Source organism: Lithobates pipiens, unplaced genomic scaffold (genome assembly GCF_037356315.1).
Source record: "Lithobates pipiens isolate NorthernLeopardFrog02 unplaced genomic scaffold, aLitPip1_a1.2 Scaffold_27, whole genome shotgun sequence".
Classification (NCBI taxonomy): domain Eukaryota; kingdom Metazoa; phylum Chordata; class Amphibia; order Anura; family Ranidae; genus Lithobates; species Lithobates pipiens.
Genome location: NW_027507788.1, coordinates 130,260,539 through 130,285,028, shown reverse-complemented (window position 1 = coordinate 130,285,028; position 24,490 = coordinate 130,260,539). Strand labels below are relative to the sequence as shown.

Genomic DNA, 24,490 nt, shown 5'->3' with positions numbered 1-24,490 from the left:
GTAAAAAAAAGTTGTCGCCACCTTGGAGGCGGCCATGTTGTTGGTTAGTGGCGGGCAGACTAACAATGTCCACTCATTATATAGTGTATCGTAGTATATACATTGCCGGTGTTCTGTAAAAACAGGTAACTCGTCAAAACCTACGATTACTGTTGCTGGAGAGTCACCAGAAGTGACGTAAATGGAGATTTTGACGATTTGGCTCTTTTGACAGAACACCGGCACTGCTTGCAGATAATGTTTTTGGAATGAAAAGTGAAAACTGAAGCAGCCACCACATCTAGGGACTGGTAAGCTAAATTTCTTGTTAATTTTGTGGGGTCCGATCGGCTTTAATGATCTTGATAACATGGGCATTTAAATCTATTACCTGGTCAAAAAGATAAACAGTTACATCGTCAAAGAAGGACACCATCTTCCTCTTCCGATCAAAGTCATCATCCGCTTCATCAGCTGATTTGGGGGATTTTAGCAGACTACGCAAATTACGTCCATCATCTGTCTCAGATACTACAATTGGGATCCCAGTCACCTCTCCTTCAGACTCTGAGCCCGTTCTCTGTGACTCTTGAAGTCCAAAGCCATCATCGTCTTCATCCTCATCTTCCTTATTGAAATGTAAATCTCTTTTTTCTTCTTCATTGTCCCACAAAGACTTTCGCCCAGAGGAGCTCTGGAAAGTTTGAAGGTTCAGTGGTGGAAGAGATAAAGAAAGCCTGGCAACTTTTGCTGGGAGGATAAAAAAAGAAAATTTTCTTTGTTAATACAGTTGCAAAAATACAGTATTACTCAGGGCCAGATATAGTCCTTCCTACTCCCTAAGTTTGAGCAGCCTATCTTTGTAAATATCTGTTTGAAGTCATGAGAACAACAGGGCTGCATGTTTGGTCTGCTTCTCTCTATTGAAAGGACAGGTCTAAAAGCAAAAGAAGACCCTAATTTGCTATGATTAGGCTACAGCTGTGTTTAACTCCAGGTTTTATGTACCCCTAGCAGGATATGTTTTCTTGTTTTCTTTCATTTTCCACAGACAATTGAAAGACTGGAGATGATTTACTAGGAAAATGTTTGCTTCGCAAGGGAATTTTCTCCAATCACATACCCAATCACATGCAAGGAAAATAAAAATAAAAAAACAGCATTTTGCCTGTAAACAATTTGACAATGGAAGTCAGCAGAGCTTCACCACATTCACAAAATTTCAGATGTTTAACCACTTGACCTCCATGAGATTTACCCCCCTCATGACCGGGCCATTTTTTCCGATACGGCACTGCGTTACTTTAACTGATGATTGCGTGGGCAAGCGATGCTGTACCCAAACAAAATGTATGTCCTTTTTTTTCCCCACAAATAGAGCTTTCTTTTGGTGTTGGTTTGATCACCCCTGCGGTTTTTATTTTTTTTGCGCTATAAACAAAAAGGACAAACAATTTTGAAAAAAAAAAACAATATTTTTTGCCTTCTGTTATAAAACATTCAATAAAAAAATAGAAAAAAAATCGAATTTCTTCATAAATTTAGGCCAATATGTATTCTGCTACATATTTTTGGTAAAAAAATCCCAATAAGTGTATATTGATTGGTTTTGCACAAAAGTTATAGTGTCTACAAATTATTGGATAATTTTATTTATTTAAAAAAAATTTTTTTATAGTAATGGTGGCAAGCAGCAACTTATAGCTGGACTGCGATATTGCGGCAGACACAAACTCCATCCCTTCCCTTCCTGTCAGAACGGTGCTCTGCCTTGTTTCCATAGGCAGATTGTCATTCTGCCTCTCTGTCTAGCGATTGTCATGTGCCGGAAGACATTGGTGTGTGTAATCACAGCGGAAGCCAGCCGCCGGCAGCGTTCATGCGTGCCCCCCACCCGGAGGTGGGGGACACCGTACATGCGCCGATCGGCTTCTGCTGTGTGTAATTACAGTGGAAGCCAGCCGCCAGCAGCGTTCATGAGTACCGTACATGCACCGATCAGCTTCTGCTGTGTGTAATAACAGTGGAAGCCAGACGCCGGCAGCGTTAATGCGTGCCCCCCACACGGAGGTGTCAGATAATGCATAGATACCTGATCTGGCACACAGGTGCCGCCCTGCAGCAATAAAACTGCTATAGGGTGGACCTGAACTGGTGAATCTGTGTAAAATCCTACAAATTATTAATTCGTAGTGGAGGTTGGGGGTACTTGAGGACTGCAGTTGATAAATGGCCTATGGTATGTATTTAGATAAGTCCCTTTGCACAGTAGCAACAGAATTAGCTAAGGATTACACTCTGATATGTGTGGAAAGATTAGATTTTTGTAGTCATATCCCAGTCTAGGACATTCAGCATCACACCCAATAAAATGATTTGCTTCACACCCAGTGGGATTGATTTAATAAAGAAAGACTTAGCAAAGTGAATTTTCACTTAGATTAGTAAATGTGAGTCTGTACAGGCAGTGCCTGGGCTCCAAACAAGATTTCTGTAGGTTTGTTCTTAAGTTGAATTTGTATGTAAACTGGAACAGGTAAATTTTTTAAGTGTATCTCCAGCCAGAAAAAATATTTAGAATTTTTTTGGATAGCATACAGAAAGGTTAATACCTCTGTAAAGTTTGTCAGAAGATTTCACTTCACTTTCTGTCTCTGTGACAATTGGATTTTGAAAACGTTAGCTTGTCATGGAAACAAGGATTGGCAGTGCAGACACCTTTTTCCAATGGTATCTCTAAGCCCTTGTACACACGGTCGGACATTGCAATGGACAATGTCCGATAGGACCGTGTTGTCGGATAATCCGACAGTGTGTGGGCTCCATCGGACTGTTTCCGTCGGAGTATCCGACGGACCAAGTTTTCCAGCTCGGCTATAAAATTTTCCGACAACATGATACGATCAGACTTTGTCCGATCATGTGTAGAGAATTCCGATCGGACAAAGTGCCACGCATGCTCAGATCAAATTCCTACACCAAAGCAATGGCTACTAGCCTGAAAGTAGTCCCGTCCTAACGAAATAACATGATCATGTTAAGTAAGATTGGATTTTCTGACAACTTTGTCCGACTGTGTGTATGCAACAGTTTTGGACAAAATCCGTCGGACAAAATCCGAAGGATTTGGTTGTCGGAATGTCTGACCGTGTGTAGAAGGGCTTACAGGAGTGAATTGCCCTCTCTAGGGGTAGATTTCCTCTCACTTCCTGTAAGTATGAGTCATATGTAAGTGGAATGTTTTTAACTTGAGGATTGCCTGTACTGATTTCACTCTAAACATGTGCAAACAAACATCCTGTTTTTTTTTTTTTTCCCTTGCACGTGATTGTGTATACTTTGCAAAGTAAATGTTCACCACATTCACTGAGCTAATTCAAAGTTCCCTTGCAAAGTGATATTTCTCTATATCCTTTACTAACTCCACTCCAGAGCTCTTTATACCAACCAAACATATGAAGTTAAAATCAAACCTTTTATTTTATGTAAGCACTATATGTTAGTTGGCAAGACGCGCAAGCAACTAGGACAGCTATGAAGAAAGCTAACCAAAGCCACATAAAAGGACTGCCATGCACATTTGTAGACAAAGGTTACAACGCAATGGAGCATAGATGGTAGCATGCAGTAAAAAAGTACTTTACTGAATTCAGGTTAAAAAAATGATCTATTTACATTTTAAACTCTGTGAATGCAGCCAAATAACACCTAGGCATGCTGTTCAATTGGTGTTTATTTATGTTTAAAAAAAATTGTAAAAAAACATGAGGCGTTTCCCTTCAGAAATACACGTCATACCTTTTATAGCTTCACTCCCGGGATGTGTAACTGATCCAAAATCTAGAAAGAGTTTTGATTGTTCTGGCACTGGCCCGTCTGCTTGTCCAGTAGAATTGTCTCCTGGGTTCTTATCACTGTTGTCAGGGGTTTGTTCTAATGACAAAGAAGTGGTGTCTTCACTGGATTCATGTTTACAATCTTCTTTTCCATCCACTAATTCATCTCCAACCTTGTGTGTTTCTGGTTCATTGTTTTCACATTCATCTTGATCCTCATTCAGCTTTATTGTAGAGGATTCTTCAGTGGAATTAATGTCCACAGTGAGATCACTCATTGAACACTTGCTATCCCCAGGCTCAGTGAGTCCAGATGATTCTTTGCACAAAAGTTCGCTTTTTAATATTTCTTGAGTAGATGGATTTCCTTTGGGCTCCATAGACCACAACTTTAAAACTGCTTGGTCTTTCAAAACACATGAATTTACAGTTCCTGACTCAAAGGTAGAAAGAACATTCCTAGTCACATTTTCTCTCAGGGAGATAAGTAGCTGTTCTTTGCAGACCTGAACAACAAAGCCACTTTCTGGTTGTTTTTTTAGCATGTTTTCATATGAATTTTTCTGATCTATAATGGGAAAATGCTCTTTATTTGTTTCCTGAAAGTCAACAGAATTTTTTTCAGAGACAATATGACTTATATTTTCCTCTTGTACTGTGTTCGTTCCACCATTACAGTTAAACATCTCTTCTCCATCTCCTTTAACATTATCTTCTAGCAAATCTGTCTTATGATTATTTTGTTCTTTATTTTCTGCTTTGGAACATTCTTCAAGTGTATCCTCAACAGATTCTTTGTGTGGACTGGGTTCCTCTGTGCTTTTAACTTCATTAGTCTGATCTTCATCTGCTGTTGATATAACAACAGATATTTCCTCTGTACACACCCCATTTGTATCACCGCCATCAAGCTTCTGACATGCTGCTCTGCCATGTTTGTCTGTTTCATTGTCATAATCAGAAAAGTAAGCAGAATCTCGGTAAGGTGTTGCAAGATTTAATGTTCTAAGAGAGGATTCTTCTTCCATAGGAGTAGCTTGTGGTTCAGAAAAATCTTCTGTCAAAGTCAAGTCACTAGTTGACTCTGATATAGGAGTCAAGGTCAACTTCAAATCATTAAGGCCCATGTCTTCATCCTTTTCCTCTTTAACATCTTTAAAGATGAACTCTGGAGAAAATGTGTTTTCTGTATCATAGCCACTGTCTCCAAACTTTTGTCCAGGAGATGAAAAGTGAGATGATGGACTACATACATCTGAGGAGCTGGTGTTGGAAGGGATGTCCAAGGAATCAACAGAATCTAGTGTTGCCCTAGAGTCCCGTGGTGTCTTTACTGGGTTTAGCGTGTTATGGTTCACTGGGTATCTTTTAAGGACATCTGGGGCTATTTCAATTGTCTCCTCTTCTTCTATGCTTTCTGCAAGTGTAGAAAGAGGTGGGATTTCAATGGGGACAATTACACTGCAATTGGCCATTGAGTTGGAAATTCCTATGAAAGGGGAAGGAGGGTGGTTGCTAATACTCTTTTGTAATGATTCATAAGTCTTTAATTGACTACGGTTACGATAGTCTTGAATATCATAGCTTTTTACTGCTGCTCCCATTAAAGGATCATAAAATTCTTGGTGTTCTGCAGCACAAAGACTATCTCCAAAGGGTCCAGCATAGAGATCTCCATCACCAAAAGTTCGAGCAGGTATAGAACACTCAGAAAGAGAACCTTGCTCAACTTTTAAAGAAGAATCATCATCTAAGCCATAATGGTCCTGATGCATGGCAACATGTGTGGTCCAGTCAATTACCACATCTCCACGCAACATAGCACAAGAACATCTCTGCAAACTGCCCATCACACCTCTACTACACAAAGGACAAGAGGGCATGTTGCGGTGACTGCTATTGTCTGTACTACTGCTGCTGCTTTCTGTGCTCTGATCTTCCATTAGTGAGGGCTCACAATCCCAAGGTGAAGATCGATCATCCAAAAACTCTGCCAGAGAATCTGGGTCTCCAGCAAGGGTTTCCCCAGCACCCCTCTCTTCAAGAGTATCTGAATCCCAGCTCCTTCTATGATCTTCAATGTCTCTGTAAACATTCAGAATGGAATCAGAAGAAAATACATCAGGCAAAGATGACTCCATTAAGGAGGTCTCTTGTACCTGTCTTGACAAGTCTCTCTCAACTGAGCCACGGAAAGGGTTTACATAACGAGGCAGGTCTCTTCCTACATTGATAAAGGGATTATTGTTACTAGGTGTCCATCTATCTATAAGTTTAGGAACTTCATGTAATATTAGATGAGCAGGAGGATCTTCTGGACTGGTTCTACCACTTTCAAGTGGGTCCCAATCAGAAGAAAAGAGTGGTTCAATTGGGGAAGCTGGGCTCCCAAGGGACAACCTCTGATGAAGTGTTCTTTGATCCTGCATATCATACTTTCTCTCATAGATCGGACTAGGTGCGCAGACAGTACAGTCCACACCACTCCCTCTGTCTGCATGTTCTTCCAAGCGAATGTAATATTCACTGCTTACTGAAGGACTACGAGCACTAATAACTGGAACCACACTCGGAGTCTCCAAACTCTGACGTGAATGTTGATGGCTAGAATCATAAAATGGATTAGCAGGCACAGTCAAACTCCCATTACTTGGTGTGTAATCTTGGCATTGTGAGTTTGACTTCCATCGTCCCAGTCTGGCTTTCTCCCACATATACTCAAAGTTAAGTCCACGGCTGCTTTCTGTTACAGTCAAGATGTCATCCATATCTGCATGAAATCCATCCCCACCGTTAAAGTTATCTAGTAGTGGAAATGCGGAAATTTCATCTGAATGACGCAAAGGCCCCACCGAAGATTTACTTGGTTTAAGTGCATTCCATCGCCACTCAAAACTCTCCTCTGTCTGGTTGGAGCATTCATTTAACAAATATGTGAGCTGTAGATGAAGTTCTTCGACTGTAGGTCTTTGTTCAACCGAGAGCCAGCAAGACTGCATCACTTCATACCTAAAAAATAACAGATACATATATTAATATAAATACGGAGAAAGCTTTTCCATTATATAAAATATAAATCATATCATGCAGTATAGCAAGAGATGTGAATAGTTAATTTCTTCATAACATGATAATTCTATTAAAGAGCATAACACTGGGAAAATGATAGAAGGCTGTTGAAATAAAACTTTGTCCAGGAATAGACCTATGGACATAATCAGTTAGAGAAATCTGGCATACCCAATAACTTTGCCCATATCCTGCATTTAATTATCTTGGTACAAATAATGTTTAGTTTGTTACCACATATCCTTGCAAAATAGCACACATCACACGAATAAGGTACATCTAGAGACGCTCCATCCATTTTAGCAAACCTTGGTTAGCTTGTATTACAGTAAAAGCAATGAAAACAGTATGCCTCTTCTGTATATGATGAGTTGGGGCTACAGACTGAGCACAGGTGATACATGCAAGCTATGAAACATGTCTCAAAATCAGACAGCAAATAATTAACAGACAAATAATCTTTACAGTACCTTTGATGGGATAACCAAGTCCTAAAAAAAGGGTACATTGAGATAGGTCTGGATTTTGCACTGTGCCATGGCTCAACACACAATAGCCGCTTGGAGTTGCAGCTTTTCTTCAAGGTCTTTTCATCCTGCATCCCTGCCTGCCACTGTAATGGACAGGATATAAACTTTTCCTCTACTAGGTCAGCTACTTTCTGACACTCTTTTCCCCTATCTCCAAATACTTACATTGCATACAGAACCAAAACTAACAAACCAAGACTTATAATATTGTACCAACAGAAATCATGATAATACTTACAGTGTGTGAATTAATATTAAATGATCCCAGTTACAACCAGAAACATGTTCACAGCATTTACATATTTACTGTTCTGCTACAAATCAGTTCTTTGCTGATACTACTAGAACATGTCCTAGAGGTACAGTCAGTACCATACTGATATTACCAAAAACAAGTCAGGAGGAACACAATTAGTACCATACTAGCCCCCAAATACCTCTCCATAGAGACACAGTCAGTACCATACTGACACCACCAAATACCTGTCTATAGAGATACAATCAATACTGTACTGACACCACTAGAAACATGTCAATAGAGACATTATCAGTACTACAATGACACCACCAGAAACATGTCAATAGAGACACAATCAGTACTGTACTGACACCACCAGAAATATGTCCATAGAGACACAATCAGTACTGTACTGACACCACCAGAAAAGATGTCCATAGAGACACAATCAGTACTGTACTGACACCACCAGAAACATGTCCATAGAGATACAATCAGTACTGTACTGACACCACCAGAAAACATGTCAATAGAGACACAATCAGTACTGTACTGACACTTGCACAAACATGTCCATAGAGACACTAGGAGTACTGTACTAATATACCAGAAACATTTCCATAGACACTGAATCAGTACCATCCCTGCCCACAAAGCAAAGGACAATGATACTATATAATCCATGTGATAGGAATCTTTAATATATAATTTCAGTTATACATAATAATTTTCCACACATTTTTCTGACTTTAACAATCTTGAAATTTACAGAGTTCTAGAAGTTTATTCAGTATTATAAAGTTTTCATTAAAGTCAAAACATCCAAATGAAATTATGGTAAGCACAATTTGTAATAAGAATTGGTTACAGGTTATTGGTCTAGAGATGATTTTACCAGTAATCCGAATGGGGTAGCTTAAGTCGAGGCTTGGCCAGTTTCATTTGCTGCTCCTTGATCACAAAGGTCAGCACTTCCTCATCTGACAGGTGACGATATGGCTGACTTCCAAATTCAAAGAGTTCCCATACTGTAACTCCTAGAGACCTTTAAAAGAGCATCAGACAATATAGTGAAGCAATACGGACAGGCACTGCAGCCAAGCCCTTTATGGTTTAATTTATGGTTAGTCCCTCTCTAGAAACATTATTCCGGTAAACCCTCTGCTGAATTAGAACTTTTTAGCTTGAAATAAATTAGAACAAAATATCCATACTAGCCTAAGTCATGTATATTTGTCAATTTTATTCAGGAATACTGTGATTGTGGCTGGCTTTTCACCTATGGGCAATGAAATGTACGCAGATCAAGGGGAGCTAAAAAGTTATGTTGGGGTTCCATTTAAAATAATGTAACCGCTGCTTAAAAAACGTGTCTACAGTCATGGTTTGTATCTGGTAGGTGCATCAAACTTTGAGCGATTATGGTTTCCTTTGGCCAGAATATTCATTTATTCTGGCCACTGGAATGAATGAACACTCACAGGCTAAACACCTGTTATGCTCCATTTTTTTCAGGCCTGTGTTCATGTGTGGCCTTATTGAGTTTCCAGCAACAAAAAAACAAAGACAAAACTTCTAACATAAAATAACTTAGATAGAACTACCATAGGAAAAAACATAAAATACAAAATAAACCTAGCCTGTCTTGCACTTACTATATATTCAAGTCCTTATGTCAAGGATTTGAACCTTGCGTTTGGTTCTAAAAAAACATATGCTTTGGAAGTTTTATGGGAAAGTCTCTTTTGCCATAAAACCTTTTCCCTGGCTCCTGGTGTCATTTTGAATCCTATGTGCACAGCATGGCCCATGTGCAGTATATAGCACAGTTCTAGTCCTAGCCTTCGGAAAATTGAGCAAAATGTCAGACAATGAAGTTCCTGCATGCATGCACAGAGGTTACATGATCAGTGGTCATCCAATGGCCAAAAAGGATCTCTGTGGAACCCAGAAGAATCTGCAGTAGAGATAGAAGTGCTGGTGGGTGCCCTTGTGACAGGATCCTGGACCTGTCATTACTAGAGGACAGCACAGAAGGGAGTAGTTGTGTGCCATAATCTGCAAGTTAAGTGTGTAAGTATTGCAGATTATGGCAAAAACTAAATCCCACCATTGGCATCAGAAAGAAATATTTTTCTTTGTTTTAACAAATTAGACCACACTTTATAACGGTTGAGGGTCAGGGGCCAGTAAAACTGTGGCTCAATCCTTTTTTTTTTTTTTTTTTTTTAGGTTGAACCTAATGGATATGTCTTTCCTCAACCTGATTAACTATGAAACGGCCTAAATGCTGATTGGTTAAAATTGTTAATTGCATATTGTTTAGGAATAAATCTATATCCACACGAAATGCAATAGGTTCTATCAAAAACAATATATTTCTATTGTCTATGCATTTTGCCTGCAAAAATACGCAATGTGCCGGGTGTGAGTAAGCATAAACTGAAATGATATGTAAGAAGGCTGGAAGTCTTACTCTCCTGATACATTTAATCCATTAAAATGTGAAATCGGAAGATCTGTGTGTTAAAATACAAGTCAAGCTTATTTTTATACTTTCTGCTATTTCAGAAATCACGACAGTTCTAGGCCAGTGAAAATAATAAATATGCACGGTGTGATGTGTCATGTTTTAAATAATGCATTACAACTGTGTAAACTGCTTGCATAAAAATAAACAGATCAGCTGCCTCTGGAGAAACACAAAAAAAGCAAATCTAGTACAGGATAAAGGTGATGAAGACACTCACCAGACATTGCTTTCCTTGCTCTGGTCTACCACAACTAAGTTTCCATGAACTTCATCCAAAAGTTCTGGAGCCACCCAACGTAATGGGATCCAGAGTCGATCTGGAGTAATGTAGTAATCCTCCTAGATATAAAAAATAAAATTGTTATTTCTGTATTGTCACCCTGCAGTTTACATTAAATTATGGCCACTAGGGGACAGGGTATGAGGCGGGGGAGATCTTCACTGCCAACTAGAAGCCTTCTCTATTTTCCTGGATCAGGAGCTCCTTTTATTCTGATTGTACTAGTGACATACCTCCTACTAACCCATGTATGGATGTACAGTATAACTGAACCATGCGGACATTGTAAATGAGTTAAATATGAAACCATTAGCAGAAATAGTAGGGATAAAGTGGTTGACAACCCTCACATATACCCAGTGAAGTTACCAGCCCCAGGTAATAAACCTAGATAAAACAATTCCTACATAAGTTGTACCTGTTTGTCTGTCGCCACTTCTTCTGTTGACCATTCTAAAAACACCCAGATCAAAGGATGTTTTCTCAGACCTAGCAGCTGGGGGCAGGGATCTGAAGTCTCACATTACAGATCTCAGTGAGGGGGTCTTTGAGCCCTGATTGGAGGGAAGGGACACACCCCCTCCACGCAGTACAGGAGAACATACAGAGCTGTGGATATCACTCACGGGCTGTGTGTGAGAGCTCTCCTCCCCATCACCTTTTTAATTCTTGGTATCAGGAAAAGCTGCCAGAAGTGACTTATGTAAATAACAGAGGAATAAGGCAACAGATAGAAATCACACTCAGTTCTGGATAGAGGCAAACACACAGTATACAGAATATACTTTGTTCATATTTCATGTCTGAGGTTTACAACATGCAAGTACAAGTGCATTACACAGTTTTACTTACACTTTAAGATCTAAACCTCTTAGTAAAACATAATTGTAGAGAGTCACATTATGACAGATCACATTTACTATATACTGAAAAAGTATGCATACCCCTTGAAATGTTCCACATTTTGTCATGTTACAACCAAAAACGTAAATGTCTTTTATTGAAATTTTATTTGATAGACCAACACAAAGTGGCACATAATTGTGAAGTGGATGGAAATTGATAAATGGTTTTCCGGCACACATAGCGTTTGGCTTTTAGGCCAAAAAGTTAAATTTTGGTCTTCTCTGACCAGAGCACCTTCTCCCACGCTTGCTGTGTCCCCTCACATGGATTCTTGCAAACTGTAAATGAGACTTCTTATGGCTTTCTTTCAACAATGGTTTTCTTCTTGCAACGCTTCCATAAAGACCAGATTTGTGGAGTGCACGACTAATAGTTGTCCTGTGGGCAGATTCTCCCACTGTGGATCTCTGCAGCTCATCCAGAGTTACCATGGGCCTCTTGGCTGCTTCTCTGATTAATGTTCTTGTTGCCTGGCCTGTCAGTTTAGATGGACGGCCATGTCTTGGTAGGTTTGCAGATGTGCCATACTCTTTCCATTTTCGGTTGATGGATTGAACAGTGCTCCATTAAATGTTCAAAGCCTGGAATTATTTTTTTCAACCTAACCCTGCTTTAAACTTTTCCACAACTTTATCCCTTTATCCCTGACCTGACTGGCCTTCACAAAGCTGTTTCACTAAGGTTCTCTAACAAACCCCAGAGGGCTTCACAGAACAGTTGTATTTATACTGAGATTAAATACCACACAATTGGACTCTATTTACCACTTAGGTGACTTCTGAATGCAATTGGTTCCACTAGATTTTAGTTAGGGGTATCAGAGTAAAGGGGGCTGAATACAAATGCATGCCACACTTATCAGATATTTATTTGTAAAAAAAATTAAAACCATGTATTATTTTACCTCCACTTCACAACTATGTGCCACTTTGTGTTGGTCTATCACATAAAATCCCAATAAAATACATTTAGGTTTTTGATTGTAACATGACACATGTGGAAAATTTCAAGGGGTATGAATACTTTTTCAAGGCACTGTATAAGGTATATACGGTATAAGGTACTTGGGGCCAATGCTTGGGGATAAAAAAAAGTAAACATATCATATATAATGTATTTGCCATCTTCTTTATTTGTCTGTTGTCTAGCTTCTGGTGGACACTAAGGGGGAAATTCCTCAACAGAACCGAGGAAGAGGTTAACACTAGGTCTACATATAAAGCAGACAATACAGAGAAACCATCATATATTCGTAAAAGAAGATTGCAAATTCTAATTTCAATGGAGCACTGATTCCTTTGCAGTATCAACCACATAGATCTCACCATCCATGTGGCAATGGGGTTGATCCATCCATCATGATTACAAGGGGGGCATATGCTTCTGTTGTCATGACAATGGGGTTAATTCTTCTATCTCTATAGCTTTCCATGATCATTGCAACAGGGGTGATGCCATCACGCCAGCATCGTAAATCCCCATCGCCCATCAAATGGCAAAAGGGTATTTCTCATTGACTTAATATTACCATGTGGTCATATTAGGTCAATGATGTTACAAGCATCTTTGCCTCCTTCTATTTATGTAGCTGTGAGGCAGGGAATGCCCTGGTCACATTTGATTGGGTGGCAGTGGGCAAGAGTGTCAGCTCCCTTCAATGTTCGGTCCTAGACTAAGTTTACTTACTTACTCTTCATCACAATGAACATGCAAGCATAATACCTTTTGAAATGGGGTTGGGGCACATCCTTTCATCCCCATTACCTAGTATCAGGACAGTGGAGCTGATTCATCTGTTGCCATGGCAGCACTTCATATTCCTCTATTTTCTTAGAGATATGGCATATCTCTGCGGCTAACACTAAAAAGACCAACCCCTCTGTCATCACGGCCATGGTACCAGACTTATCATTGGCATGAATATTGTGTTGGACCTTCTGTCTACATGACAATTGAAAGGAATATCTGGTATTGAAGGGATCAACCCTATTGCCATGGTGATGGAAAGGATTTGCCCCTTTGCTAGGATAGCCGAGTATTTGCCCCTTTTGCCATGGCAATGTTCCATGTTCAGCTGGCATCACTCTCTTGCCTCAATTTTTTCCTATGATCAGCTTCTGCTCTCCCTTTCTATGCCTTCTTGGTCCACAAACAGTTGAATTTTTCTTTCCATTATCTATACCCCCCCCCCCCCCCCCTCCCATGATCACCTTACTTTCCACAGTCAGCTACTACTTTATTTTCCCAAGAAATCCGCTACCACCAAGATCACTTTCCACTTTATCTTCCCCCCACAATCTGTTTTAAGTGAGATAGCATGCCTAAACAAACATGTCTTCAATTAAATATTGACTGATTAGGCAGTAATGACTAGTAGGTTATGAATCGACCTGACCAAAAAACATTAGCCTAAGTTAACCCATTCAGAAAAATTACCTTGCTTGCTAGTTATTTTAAAGTTTTCTTAGCTACACATACAAAAGGAAAAAGACAAAAATTCAACTTATAGAGTCAGTCCACTCAAAATGAATATTTTACTGTTTGTTGGATGCTAGAGTACTGTATTTAGCTCTGGTACTGAGATCTCCACACTTAGGTTTCCAAGTGTCCACAATTGCCACGGCCATTACAACTGGATTCCACTCTCCTTTTCAAATTTTTCATTTATTATATACTATGAAGCATGCAATAAGGGGGCTGAGTACAGACTGTGGTGAATAGGAACTAGGGAATAGAGCCAAAATTATGGCTGGGAAATCTTATCTCTGGGGCTCCCTGGAAGATACATATAAGATTCTAAACCACTATTAGTTCTTGTTGTGGTGGCTGCATCTGCCCACTATTTTTTCAAGCTTCTTTTTTTTTTTTTCAATCCTGCAAATAACATTTCTCCTCCATTGTATCCATAGTGGGAGCCATGATTATTAGATTTTAACAAGCTCCTCATACAACGCGAGCTGCAATGGATATTGAACCTAAATGCCACACTACCCCCGGGCCTCAATGAAGCCTTTAACTTTAAACCCTAGATGTGTGCTGCGAGTAAATTTGATCTGCTTATGTCTTATCCCCCTAAGCACTTGTTTTTTGTAAGCTGCTGTGCTATCAATAAGCACTATGTCCCCATGCTTCTATCACTGTTCATTTTCTCTACTTACCCATTTTTTCTATTTTTATCTATCTTGATTATCTAGTCATATATTCCAGCCCTTATACCATGTGTTTTTTATGCCATATATGCATTTTTTGCTGAGGCAGCACTTCTACCCCTCTCTCTTTCATCCCACATGGAGTCTGTACTTGTCTCCAGGATGCATCACCCCTTTGGGGTGTATTTAAATGCAATGGGGTACTGTGGAAACATCAAATAAACCATGGTGTGCTTTTGAATTCGTTGAAAGTTAGGCACTATGTGAGTATGTTCAAACTTCATTATCCAGTCATATGACGCCATGTTGTTATCCATCACCCATGTACTATTTTTGTTATAATTCGTATATTATATGCTTATGTTGATACTTTGTCATTATACCATCAGAAAATAAAGTCTGATTTGATCATCCCCTGAAGAAGGAATTTATTACATTCCCAAACATGTTGGGGTCTTCTATATAAATGTTTGCGGCTTGGTGTCCTACCACATCAACTGTGTGTTCAAAACTAAAGTCCTGTATTGTATACATTATGACTACCTTTTTTTGATTCTATTCAAAATTGTGTTATTGATGTTTACATCTAGATATTTTATATTTAATAAAGTTTTGTACTTTTACTATACCCTCTTATTTCTTTATCTGGCTTGAACCATTGCCTATAAAGTCCCAGGGGCATCCTTTGTTTAATTTCGGGAACTGGAAATAGATTCAAAATCATGGCTGGGAGATCTTATCTCTGGGGCTCCCTGGAAGATACATATAAGATTCTAAACCACTATTAGTTCTTGTTGTGGTGGCTGCATCTGCCCACTTTTTTTTTCAAGCTTCTTTTTTTTTTTTTCAATCCTGCAAATAACATTTCGCCTCCATTGTATCCATAGTGGGAGCCATGATTATTAGATTTTAACAAGCTCCTCATACAACGCGAGCTGCAATGGATATTGAACCTAAATGCCACACTACCCCCGGGCCTCAATGAAGCCTTTAACTTTAAACCCTTCTTACAGGATTTTTCATCAGGGGGCTTTGAGAGAGACATGTGAATACAATATTTACATAATTTTAATCATGTCTCTCCCCTCTATGGGTATTATGGTTCATCTCACTCTGCTTGCTTCTATCTACACATATACATATTTTTTTCAACAGTTCTTTAATACTCCTCTCTGCTTTATTACTCTCCAGCATAGGCAATTTTGTCATCTCTTCTGTGTTATTTGCCATTTCCTATGTGGCATTCTCTCAAATCATTTCTCTAAATGTCTTTTGCCATACATTTGTTGCAAAATGTAATACTGTTGTTTATTTTGTTCTTCCACTCTGTACCTCCTCGCATTTTTTGGCATGATTGCCAGACATTGTTGCCACGTTAACTGCGCTCCCCGCAACGCGTAGGCCCCCTGGTGCCCTTTTGTGCATCCTAGGGCTTCTATCTTGGCTCCGTCAGCTGTCAGCAGCATGGACAGGCGTTCTGCCAGCCAGCTCATGTGCAACTTGGTCTGTATTCCATCTGAACATGATGCAGTGCCCACATCACGTGGCGGTGACAGCGGACGCCGCATATGTTGGGGTATCAGTTGGTGGACGAATCACTGGCTTAACCATGATACAGGCGATTAAGTGGTATCCTCACTGCACAAGCCCTCTATCCACCTTACACCTAATCGCTTTCTTATTGGTTCACACCCATGTTGTGGGTGTTTTTTTCTTCCATTACAACCCCTATATAATGTAGATTAATCACTCAACAGGCTGAACAACCTGGAATTTCACAGCCTCTCTGAACCAGGACATACTGCCTAGATGTGTGCTGCGAGTAAATTTGATCTGCTTATGTCTTATCCCCCTAAGCACTTAGTTTTTGTAAGCTGCTGTGCTATCAATAAGCACTATGTCCCCATGCTTCTATCACTGTTCATTTTCTCTACTTACCCATTTTTTCTATTTTTATCTATCTTGATTATCTAGTCATATATTCCAGCCCTTATACCATGTGTTTTTTATGCCATATATGCATTTTTTGCTGAGGCAGCACTTCTACCCCTCTCTCTTTCATCCCACATGGAGTCTGTACTTGTCTCCAGGATGCATCACCCCTTTGGGGTGTATTTAAATGCAATGGGGTACTGTGGAAACATCAAATAAACCATGGTGTGCTTTTGAATTCGTTGAAAGTTAGGCACTATGTGAGTATGTTCAAACTTCATTATCCAGTCATATGACGCCATGTTGTTATCCATCACCCATGTACTATTTTTGTTATAATTTGTATATTATATGCTTATGTTGATACTTTGTCATTATACCATCAGAAAATAAAGTCTGATTTGATCATCCCCTGAAGAAGGAATTTATTACATTCCCAAACATGTTGGTGTCTTCTATATAAATGTTTGCGGCTTGGTCTCCTACCACATCAACTGTGTGTTCAAAACTAAAGCCCTGTAATGTATACATTATGACTACCTTTTTTTGATTCTATTCAAAATTGTGTTATTGATGTTTACATCTAGATATTTTATATTTAATAAAGTTTTGTACTTTTACTATACCCTCTTATTTCTTTATCTGGCTTGAACCATTGCCTATAAAGTCCCAGGGGCATCCTTTGTTTAATTTCGGGAACTGGAAATAGATTCAAAATCATGGCTGGGAGATCTTATCTCTGGGGCTCCCTGGAAGATACATATAAGATTCTAAACCATGACGTGTACCTAAACCCTAAACCAGAACTGTATTATATCGCAGCTTACTAGTTCTTGTAAGTAACACACCTCCTGTCCCCGGGGGACTACATTTCTCCTCATTGTATCTATAGTGGGAGCCATGATTGTTACCCTAGGTTGCTCTCCTGAAATGCTCTCCTACAAACATGTTTGCATTTCTTCATCTCCATTATATAGAGGAGAGCTAGGAAGGAAGATATTCTTCATCGCAGCTCACAGGAAGTGACAAGGACACTGTTTCTGGCTAGATCAACGGGTCTTTTATGTATTTTGTAAATGTTCTTTGTTAAAAAAAAACAAAAAAAAAGGGAACCACCCCATCTAAGGACCGCAAGCTGCAATATATTACATTTTTGTTCTTTAGTTTAGTTAACTTTTTACTCAATGTAATAATAGGATTTGATAAAGCTTTTTGTGCAGAAATATTGTATACATATATTCATGTGCACTCTGTCAGCTCAAATAGAGAGAGATGGGTGATTAATCTACTCTCTATAGTGGGGAGTCCATGCAGGAGCTTTCAAATGCAGCAAGAGGTGTATAGATAGATGGTCACAGATGGGCTGACTCTGGATGGCTGGTGGCTTCTAACAAGCTAGAAGGGATTCTGTAGACAGCAACAACACTCACTCCCTTCATCCCAAGCATGTCTCCCGGTATCACTGTACCATTATCTCATCACAGCTCTAGCCTTTCTGCATTATCTATTCCTCAATTTACATAATTTTCAATGTTATTTTTATTTGCATTTTTTTTAATACTTTTATTTATTTTTATTTTGATTTGCATTTTCACTTTCATTTTTATTTTTATCCTTTTCATGTCCATTTTTATTTTTATTTAAAATTTTAACCTTTATTCATTTAGTTATATACATTTTTCTTTACCTCAGTTCACATATCTCCCATTTCTGTTGCTTCTAGATCACATAATTTTTAATTCTTTCTTGTTATATATAAAAAAGCCTTTTATAACCCCCCCCTCCTTTTTCTACCCCTGTATTATCTTCATTGCTTTGTATAAAAAGCTCATTTTTGTACACATGAGCTCAATCAGTCCAATCCAGCCTGACAGACCAGTGCTCACTCTGTAATTATAATCCTGTCCCACGAGCAGTTGCCATCACACTGCATCAACATCCCCTGGCTGAATGGACTATAAAAACCTCTTCTAACATGGTCATGCTACTACCCACTCTCTCACCATCTGAAAGTGATGTGTTCAGCCACCCCTGAGCCAAATCGGAGAACCAGGAAGCATTGGGAGTCACCATTGCTGCCAAGAACATCAGCTGCCTCTCCACCTGCGAGCCGACTGCCGTCCCCCAGGAGTGGATGAACTTCCTATACCATTGTACATGCGCTGTTATCTCTACAATTTTGTGAGTTTAAAATCGTCTGTCCTAGATCAAAATGTTTTTATCACACTGCACATAGATAGCTCTGCTCTCCTCTTTGTTTTTTAAAACTGTTTGTGCCCTATCAATTCATGTTAAGTGTGACTTTAAATGATAGCTCCATTTCAAAGTTTTTTTTCTAATAGCACATTCTAGGTTTAAGACAAGACAGTTCACAGTATGGTTGGTGGCAAAATGTGGTGGACATTGTAAAAAGGGCATTATCGTTCACGGGTATGAAAAAGCCAACATGCTAATACCAGTTCTAGAAGTCCATTCGGTTATTAGGTGGAGGGATGTGTGCATGTTTGCTACCAGCATTGCTATTGGAGCAGCCATTAGTGCTGGCCCCCCTACCAATGACAGTTTGATGGAGAGAAGTAAAATGAACAAACAACTCTATTGAAATACACACATAGGGGGTTATTTACTAAAGGCAAATCCACTGCAAGTGCACTTAGAAGTAAAGTCACTGTAGATCCGAGCAGGGCCGTTTTTAAGGCAGGGCAAAAGGGGCAGCTGCCCTGGGCCCTGTCATTGTTGTGGGGCCCAAAGCAGCTGCTTCATACTTGCCAACTATCCAGGTTTAAATTCCCTCGTCTCTTGAGGTTTTAGTCACGTACTGTGTCCCAATATCTCAGTGTGAAGTGCTGCTACTAATGCCACCTGCTCTGCCCTATTGTTGTGTACAGATGACTCGCCTGTAGACCTTGTGTTTACATCTAAATTACCGGTATTCATATCTAAATATTGGTGGCCAGCGGCATTGATATGTATATAATGCCCCCTGAGGTCATATCCACAGTAATCTCTAGCAACCACTCAACAAGCAGAAATCATGTGCTGTAACCTCTAGTAACTAATCAGTGAGCTGTAACCTCTAGCAACCAGTCAGTGAGCAGTAATGTTACACGGTAACCTCTGGCAACCAATTGCAATAGCTTCCTGATCTGATTCAGTAAACTGATTTTGAGTCTAGCTGCTATTTATTGTATGACTCAGACCAGGTTTAGAGTAAAACTGCATGGGGGGGAGGGGGGGGCCCATGAAAAGTTTTGCCCAGGGTCCAATCAATATTAAAGATGGCCCTGGATCCGAGGGGAACATGCAAGGAAAATAAAAAACTGTTTTCTTAACATTTTAACTTGCACATGATTGGATGATAAAATCAGCAGAGCTTCCACTCATTTCAGATCTACACCTTAGATTTAGAGTGACTGCGCTTCCAAGTGCACTGAAAGTGAAAAGTGGATTTACCTTTCGTAAATAACCCCCATAGTCTTCTTTCCATATTGGGTTATTCCAAAACATTTTGATTCCCTAGGTTGCTCATACCTTGTAATTATTGTGAGAAATGCCGTAGTCTCCAATTCGGACAGTCAGATCAGAGGTAAGAAGGCAGTTTCTTAGGGCAAGATCACTACAGATACACAAAAAAGAAAATTTGGTAAGAAACATCATTATCTGCACCTGCAGATAAAAATAGACTGTGCCTACCAAAACAGAAAAAAATCAGAACAATTTATTCCCATAAAGGGAAAATGTTAGAATGCCTCCCACTTTGCAGAGCTCAAGGTACAAACATAACACTGCTAGAATCTTATACCTGCAGATGATTACCACACACAGGATATTGATTTTGAGGGTGCAGCCAATCAACTGGATTGTATTTTCCTGGCCAGTTGTTATTGTTCCTTTAAGATAATGCTCAATGGGGGTGTCAAACTAATACCTAAGTGCGTTCTCTAAAACAGACATTCGAGAATCCTTAAGGAATGGAATTCTGCATGTTTCTGTCTAGCTTTATCTCTAATGCCCTGTACACATGGTCGGACATGCCGACCACAAAATCTGTCCGAATTTTTTCCGACAGATTTTGGACGAAACTTGTGTTGCATACACATGGTCGGACAAAGTTGTCGGAAAATCCGATCATTCGGAACGAGGTGACGTAAATCGCGTACGACGAAACTATAAAGAGGCCAGTAGCCAATAGCTTTTGTCTCTTCATTTATTCTGAGCATTTTTGGCACTTTGTCCGTCGGAATTCTCTACACATGATCGGAAAAAGTCAGATCGGATTTTGTTGCTGGAAAATTTTAGATCCAGCTCTCAAACTTTTTCAGTCGGAATTTCCGACGGAAAAAGTCCGATAGAGCCCACACACGATCGGATTTTCTGACAACATAATCCAATCTGACTTTTTCCGCCGGAATTTCCGAACATGTGTATGGGGCATAATTATGTAGATGAGAGAGGTGCATCATTTTGTGAAGATTTCTTTTCTACCTTTGTACATTCTACCTCAATTCTACCCACAAATCTAATATTCACTATTTTGTTAAACTGAAGAGAGATATTTATAATGACAGCACTGGGTATTGTAATGTCTTCCTGTAACCATTAAAGTGTATGTAAATCCCAGCTTTGAAGTTTTCTTATTTGCTCCGTTTTGGTCTGTTTACTATACCATTGGAAGCATTTTAATCTGCTTAATAAGTACATGGAAAACTGCTGAGATTCTCAGAATTTCCGAGCTGTTCTGTGTCCCCTCCATACTGCCTGTGTTTTCTCAAAGAGACTCTTAAAGAGTAATTCCACTTTCATGGAGAAAAAAAATTGAAAATAAAGAAAAAATAATATAGTGTGCACAATTGCGATACAAGTCATATTGTAATTGAATTTTATTAAAAATGACCTTTCCTTTTCAATCTGCAGCCTCTGTACATTTCTATATATATCCAATGCAATATGGCTACATAGAGTTGTTCTGTACACAGTGTGTACTGACCACTCCCCAGAAACATAATTTCCTGCTTGTCTGATTGGCTCACCAATTTTCCCAAATGTCTGCCTAAGATACAAGTCAGATTTCAGGCATCCCCTGCAACAAAAATTTCATTTTTGGTGAGAGATTTAGAATAGGAACACATCTAAAGAGATGCAGGCCCAGCAGCTTCCTCATTAGTGCTCTGCAGCTGCCACAGCTGACTGATAATTATAAAACTACTCCCATTAGACCTACTAAGAACAGAGGCACAGACAAACACACATGGATTTCTTCAGAAAAACAAAAGGTAGAAATCTGCAACAGGTTGTTACAATCCTTGCAATGTACATAGATCACCCGAGGGGGTCCAATGTTTTTTTCTCAACAAACGTGGAGTTATTCATTAAGCCCTCTTTATTTTGGACTACAGAAATGTTAGCCATAATGTTCTAGAGATCAGTAAATGGGAATAGCTGAGTAGTGTAATGAAGCACACTAGGTAGGGCTGACAACACTCAGTTCCCAAAAATGCTGCATGTTGTCCACCCACAACAGGGCTTAAGAACTGAGTGTGTTATTGGCAGGTCAAGATTGAATTACATTTCTGCATTTGAAGGTTCTTCAAAGGGAAAATCACGTATGTATTGTAGAGATAACCTGCATAGCTGTTGGTGGAGGAAATGCACCAATCTGGTGTATCACACTATTAAGGGTTTTTTTTCCTGCTTACTTTTTTCTACTTTTTCTGCTTTGAGTGAACCCTAAGTAATATACTGTATATTTAGGAGTATGGTATATAACAGGAGTGTCTGACAGAAATTAGATGGTGGATGCACATTTAACCTGCCTATTAAATCTAGGTGTACATAGCAACCAACTGAATCTTCAAACTGACAGTATAATAGGACAGTGATATGACAGTTGGAATTGGTTTCTAAGGACAGCATGGAGATATTTTTAGACATTCTTTTAAATAAATGAAGCACATTAGAGCTTTATTTGTTGAAGCTTTTGTGATTTCTGCTACATAGAGAAGAATTAGAAAGAGTGATACAGTCTGGAGATATTCCTGAATGTGAAGTACAGTGCCTATACTTCTACTACATTTAGCATTTATTAAGTATTTTCCACATCCCCAAACAGTGTCTATGTCCTCCCCACAGACAATCCTCACTAAATCAGTGTCCACATCCCCATCAGTGTCCATGTCTTTCCCATAGACAGTCCTCACTAAATCAGTGTCCACATCCCCAGCCGTGTCCATGTCTTCCCAACAGACAATGCTGAATAATCAGAATCCACATCTCCCGCAGAGTTCATGTCCAAGCCATAGGCATGCTTTCAAAGCAGTGTCCACATTTCCAGCAGTTTCCTTGTCCCACCCAAAGACACTGCTCACTAATCAGTGTCCACATCCCTGGCAGTGTCCATGTCCTAGCCACAGACAATCATCACTGATCCCACATCCCTGCCAGTGTCCATGTCCTTGCCACAGACAATCATCACTGATCCCACATCCCTGGCAGTGTCCATGTCCTAGCCACAGGCAATCCTCACTAATCCCACATCCCTGGCCGTGTCCAGGTCCTAGCCACAGGCAATCCTCCCTAATCCCACATCCCTGGCAGTGTCCATCTTCTAGCCACAGACAATCATCACTAATCCCACATCCCTGGCAGTGTCCATGTCCTAGCCACAGACAATCATCACTAATCCCACATCCCTGGCAGTGTCCATGTCCTAGCCACAGACAATCATCACTAATCCCACATCCCTGGCAGTGTCCATGTCCTAGCCACAGACAATCCTCACTAAACCCACATCCCTGGCAGTGTCCATGTCCTAGCCACAGACAATCCTCACTAAACCCACATCCCTGGCAGTGTCCATGTCCTTGCCACAGACAATCCTCACTAATCCCACATCCCTAGCAGTGTCCATGTCCTAGCCACAGGCAATCCTCACTAAACCCACATCCCTGGCAGTGTCCATGTCCTAGCCACAGACAATCCTCACTAAACCCACATCCCTGGCAGTGTCCATGTCCTTGCCACAGACAATCCTCACTAATCCCACATCCCTAGCAGTGTCCATGTCCTAGCCACAGGCAATCCTCACTAATCCCACATCCCTGGCAGTGTCCATGTTCTAGCCACAGACAATCCTCACAAAACCCACCCTGGCAGTGTCCATGTCCTAGCCACAGACAATCCTCACTAAACCCACATCCCTGGCAGTGTCCATGTCCTAGCCACAGACAAGCCTCACTAATAAGTGTCTATATGCCCAGTGGTGTCCATTGCCTCCCCACAGCCATGTTTACTTAGCAATTTCTATGTCCCCAGCAGTTTCCATGTCCTAGCAACATATATTAAATCACTATTTGGTGTCCACATCCTTAGCAGTGTCCGTGTCTTCTCCCCAGACACTGCTAACTAATCCATGTACACATCCCCATAATCATCCACGTCTCCTCACAGAATATGCTTTATAAGCAGTTTCCACCTCTACAGCTGTGTTTGTGTCCTCTGCACAGAAAAGCTATACATTCTCCAATTAAATAACACTCAAAAATCAGCTATGCTGTATCTGCTGCTTTAATTTTACGGTTTTATTTTAACCGTACATGAAGTTCACTTTTACAATTGTCTCTTATTTTATTTAAGAAATTGAATAATTTGCTTATGATATGGTGCAGTGGTGGTATTCAAGCATAGGGCTTCAATGGCCTGCCTGTTTCTATCTTATGCACAATCGCTCAGTCACCACACTCCCTATAGTTCCATACACTACACACCACTTTTTCTGAGGTCTCCCTCTACTGGCAGCACTAAGTTTGTCACAGCTTTCTTCCCCCACTGACTTGGATCTATACTGGCTGCATTGTACCCCGCTCCTCATTCTGCTCACTCCACCTTCATGGCTCCATCTGCTCCCCAATTTGGGAATTAACTAATGGCATTGTATAGAATCCCCTACTAACTGTCCTTCTACCTAATATTACAATATATAATCTGTCACATCAGCTATTACACTGACTGTCATGTGTATAATTTATTGCTAAGTTTCACA

At 39.9% G+C, this 24,490-nt stretch overlaps 1 protein-coding gene across 5 annotated transcripts in view; it reads right to left on the bottom strand.

Moving 5' to 3' along the window:
* Positions 1 to 24,490, bottom strand: part of LMTK3 (lemur tyrosine kinase 3) — a 165,292-nt gene that overhangs the window by 27,198 nt on the left and 113,604 nt on the right. For all 5 annotated transcript variants that reach the window (XR_013263215.1, XM_077457440.1, XM_077457443.1 and 2 more), the window contains exons 9-13: positions 19,984 to 20,068; positions 10,403 to 10,524; positions 8,548 to 8,697; positions 3,778 to 6,824; positions 371 to 729 (exon numbers count right to left, since the gene is read on the bottom strand). Coding sequence is in view for 4 of the 5 variants with exons in the window: in XM_077457440.1 (XP_077313566.1) it covers positions 371 to 729; positions 3,778 to 6,824; positions 8,548 to 8,697; positions 10,403 to 10,524; positions 19,984 to 20,068 (3,763 nt within the window). In the remaining variant the exon portion in view is untranslated. The remainder of the gene's footprint in view (positions 1 to 370; positions 730 to 3,777; positions 6,825 to 8,547; positions 8,698 to 10,402; positions 10,525 to 19,983; positions 20,069 to 24,490) is intronic.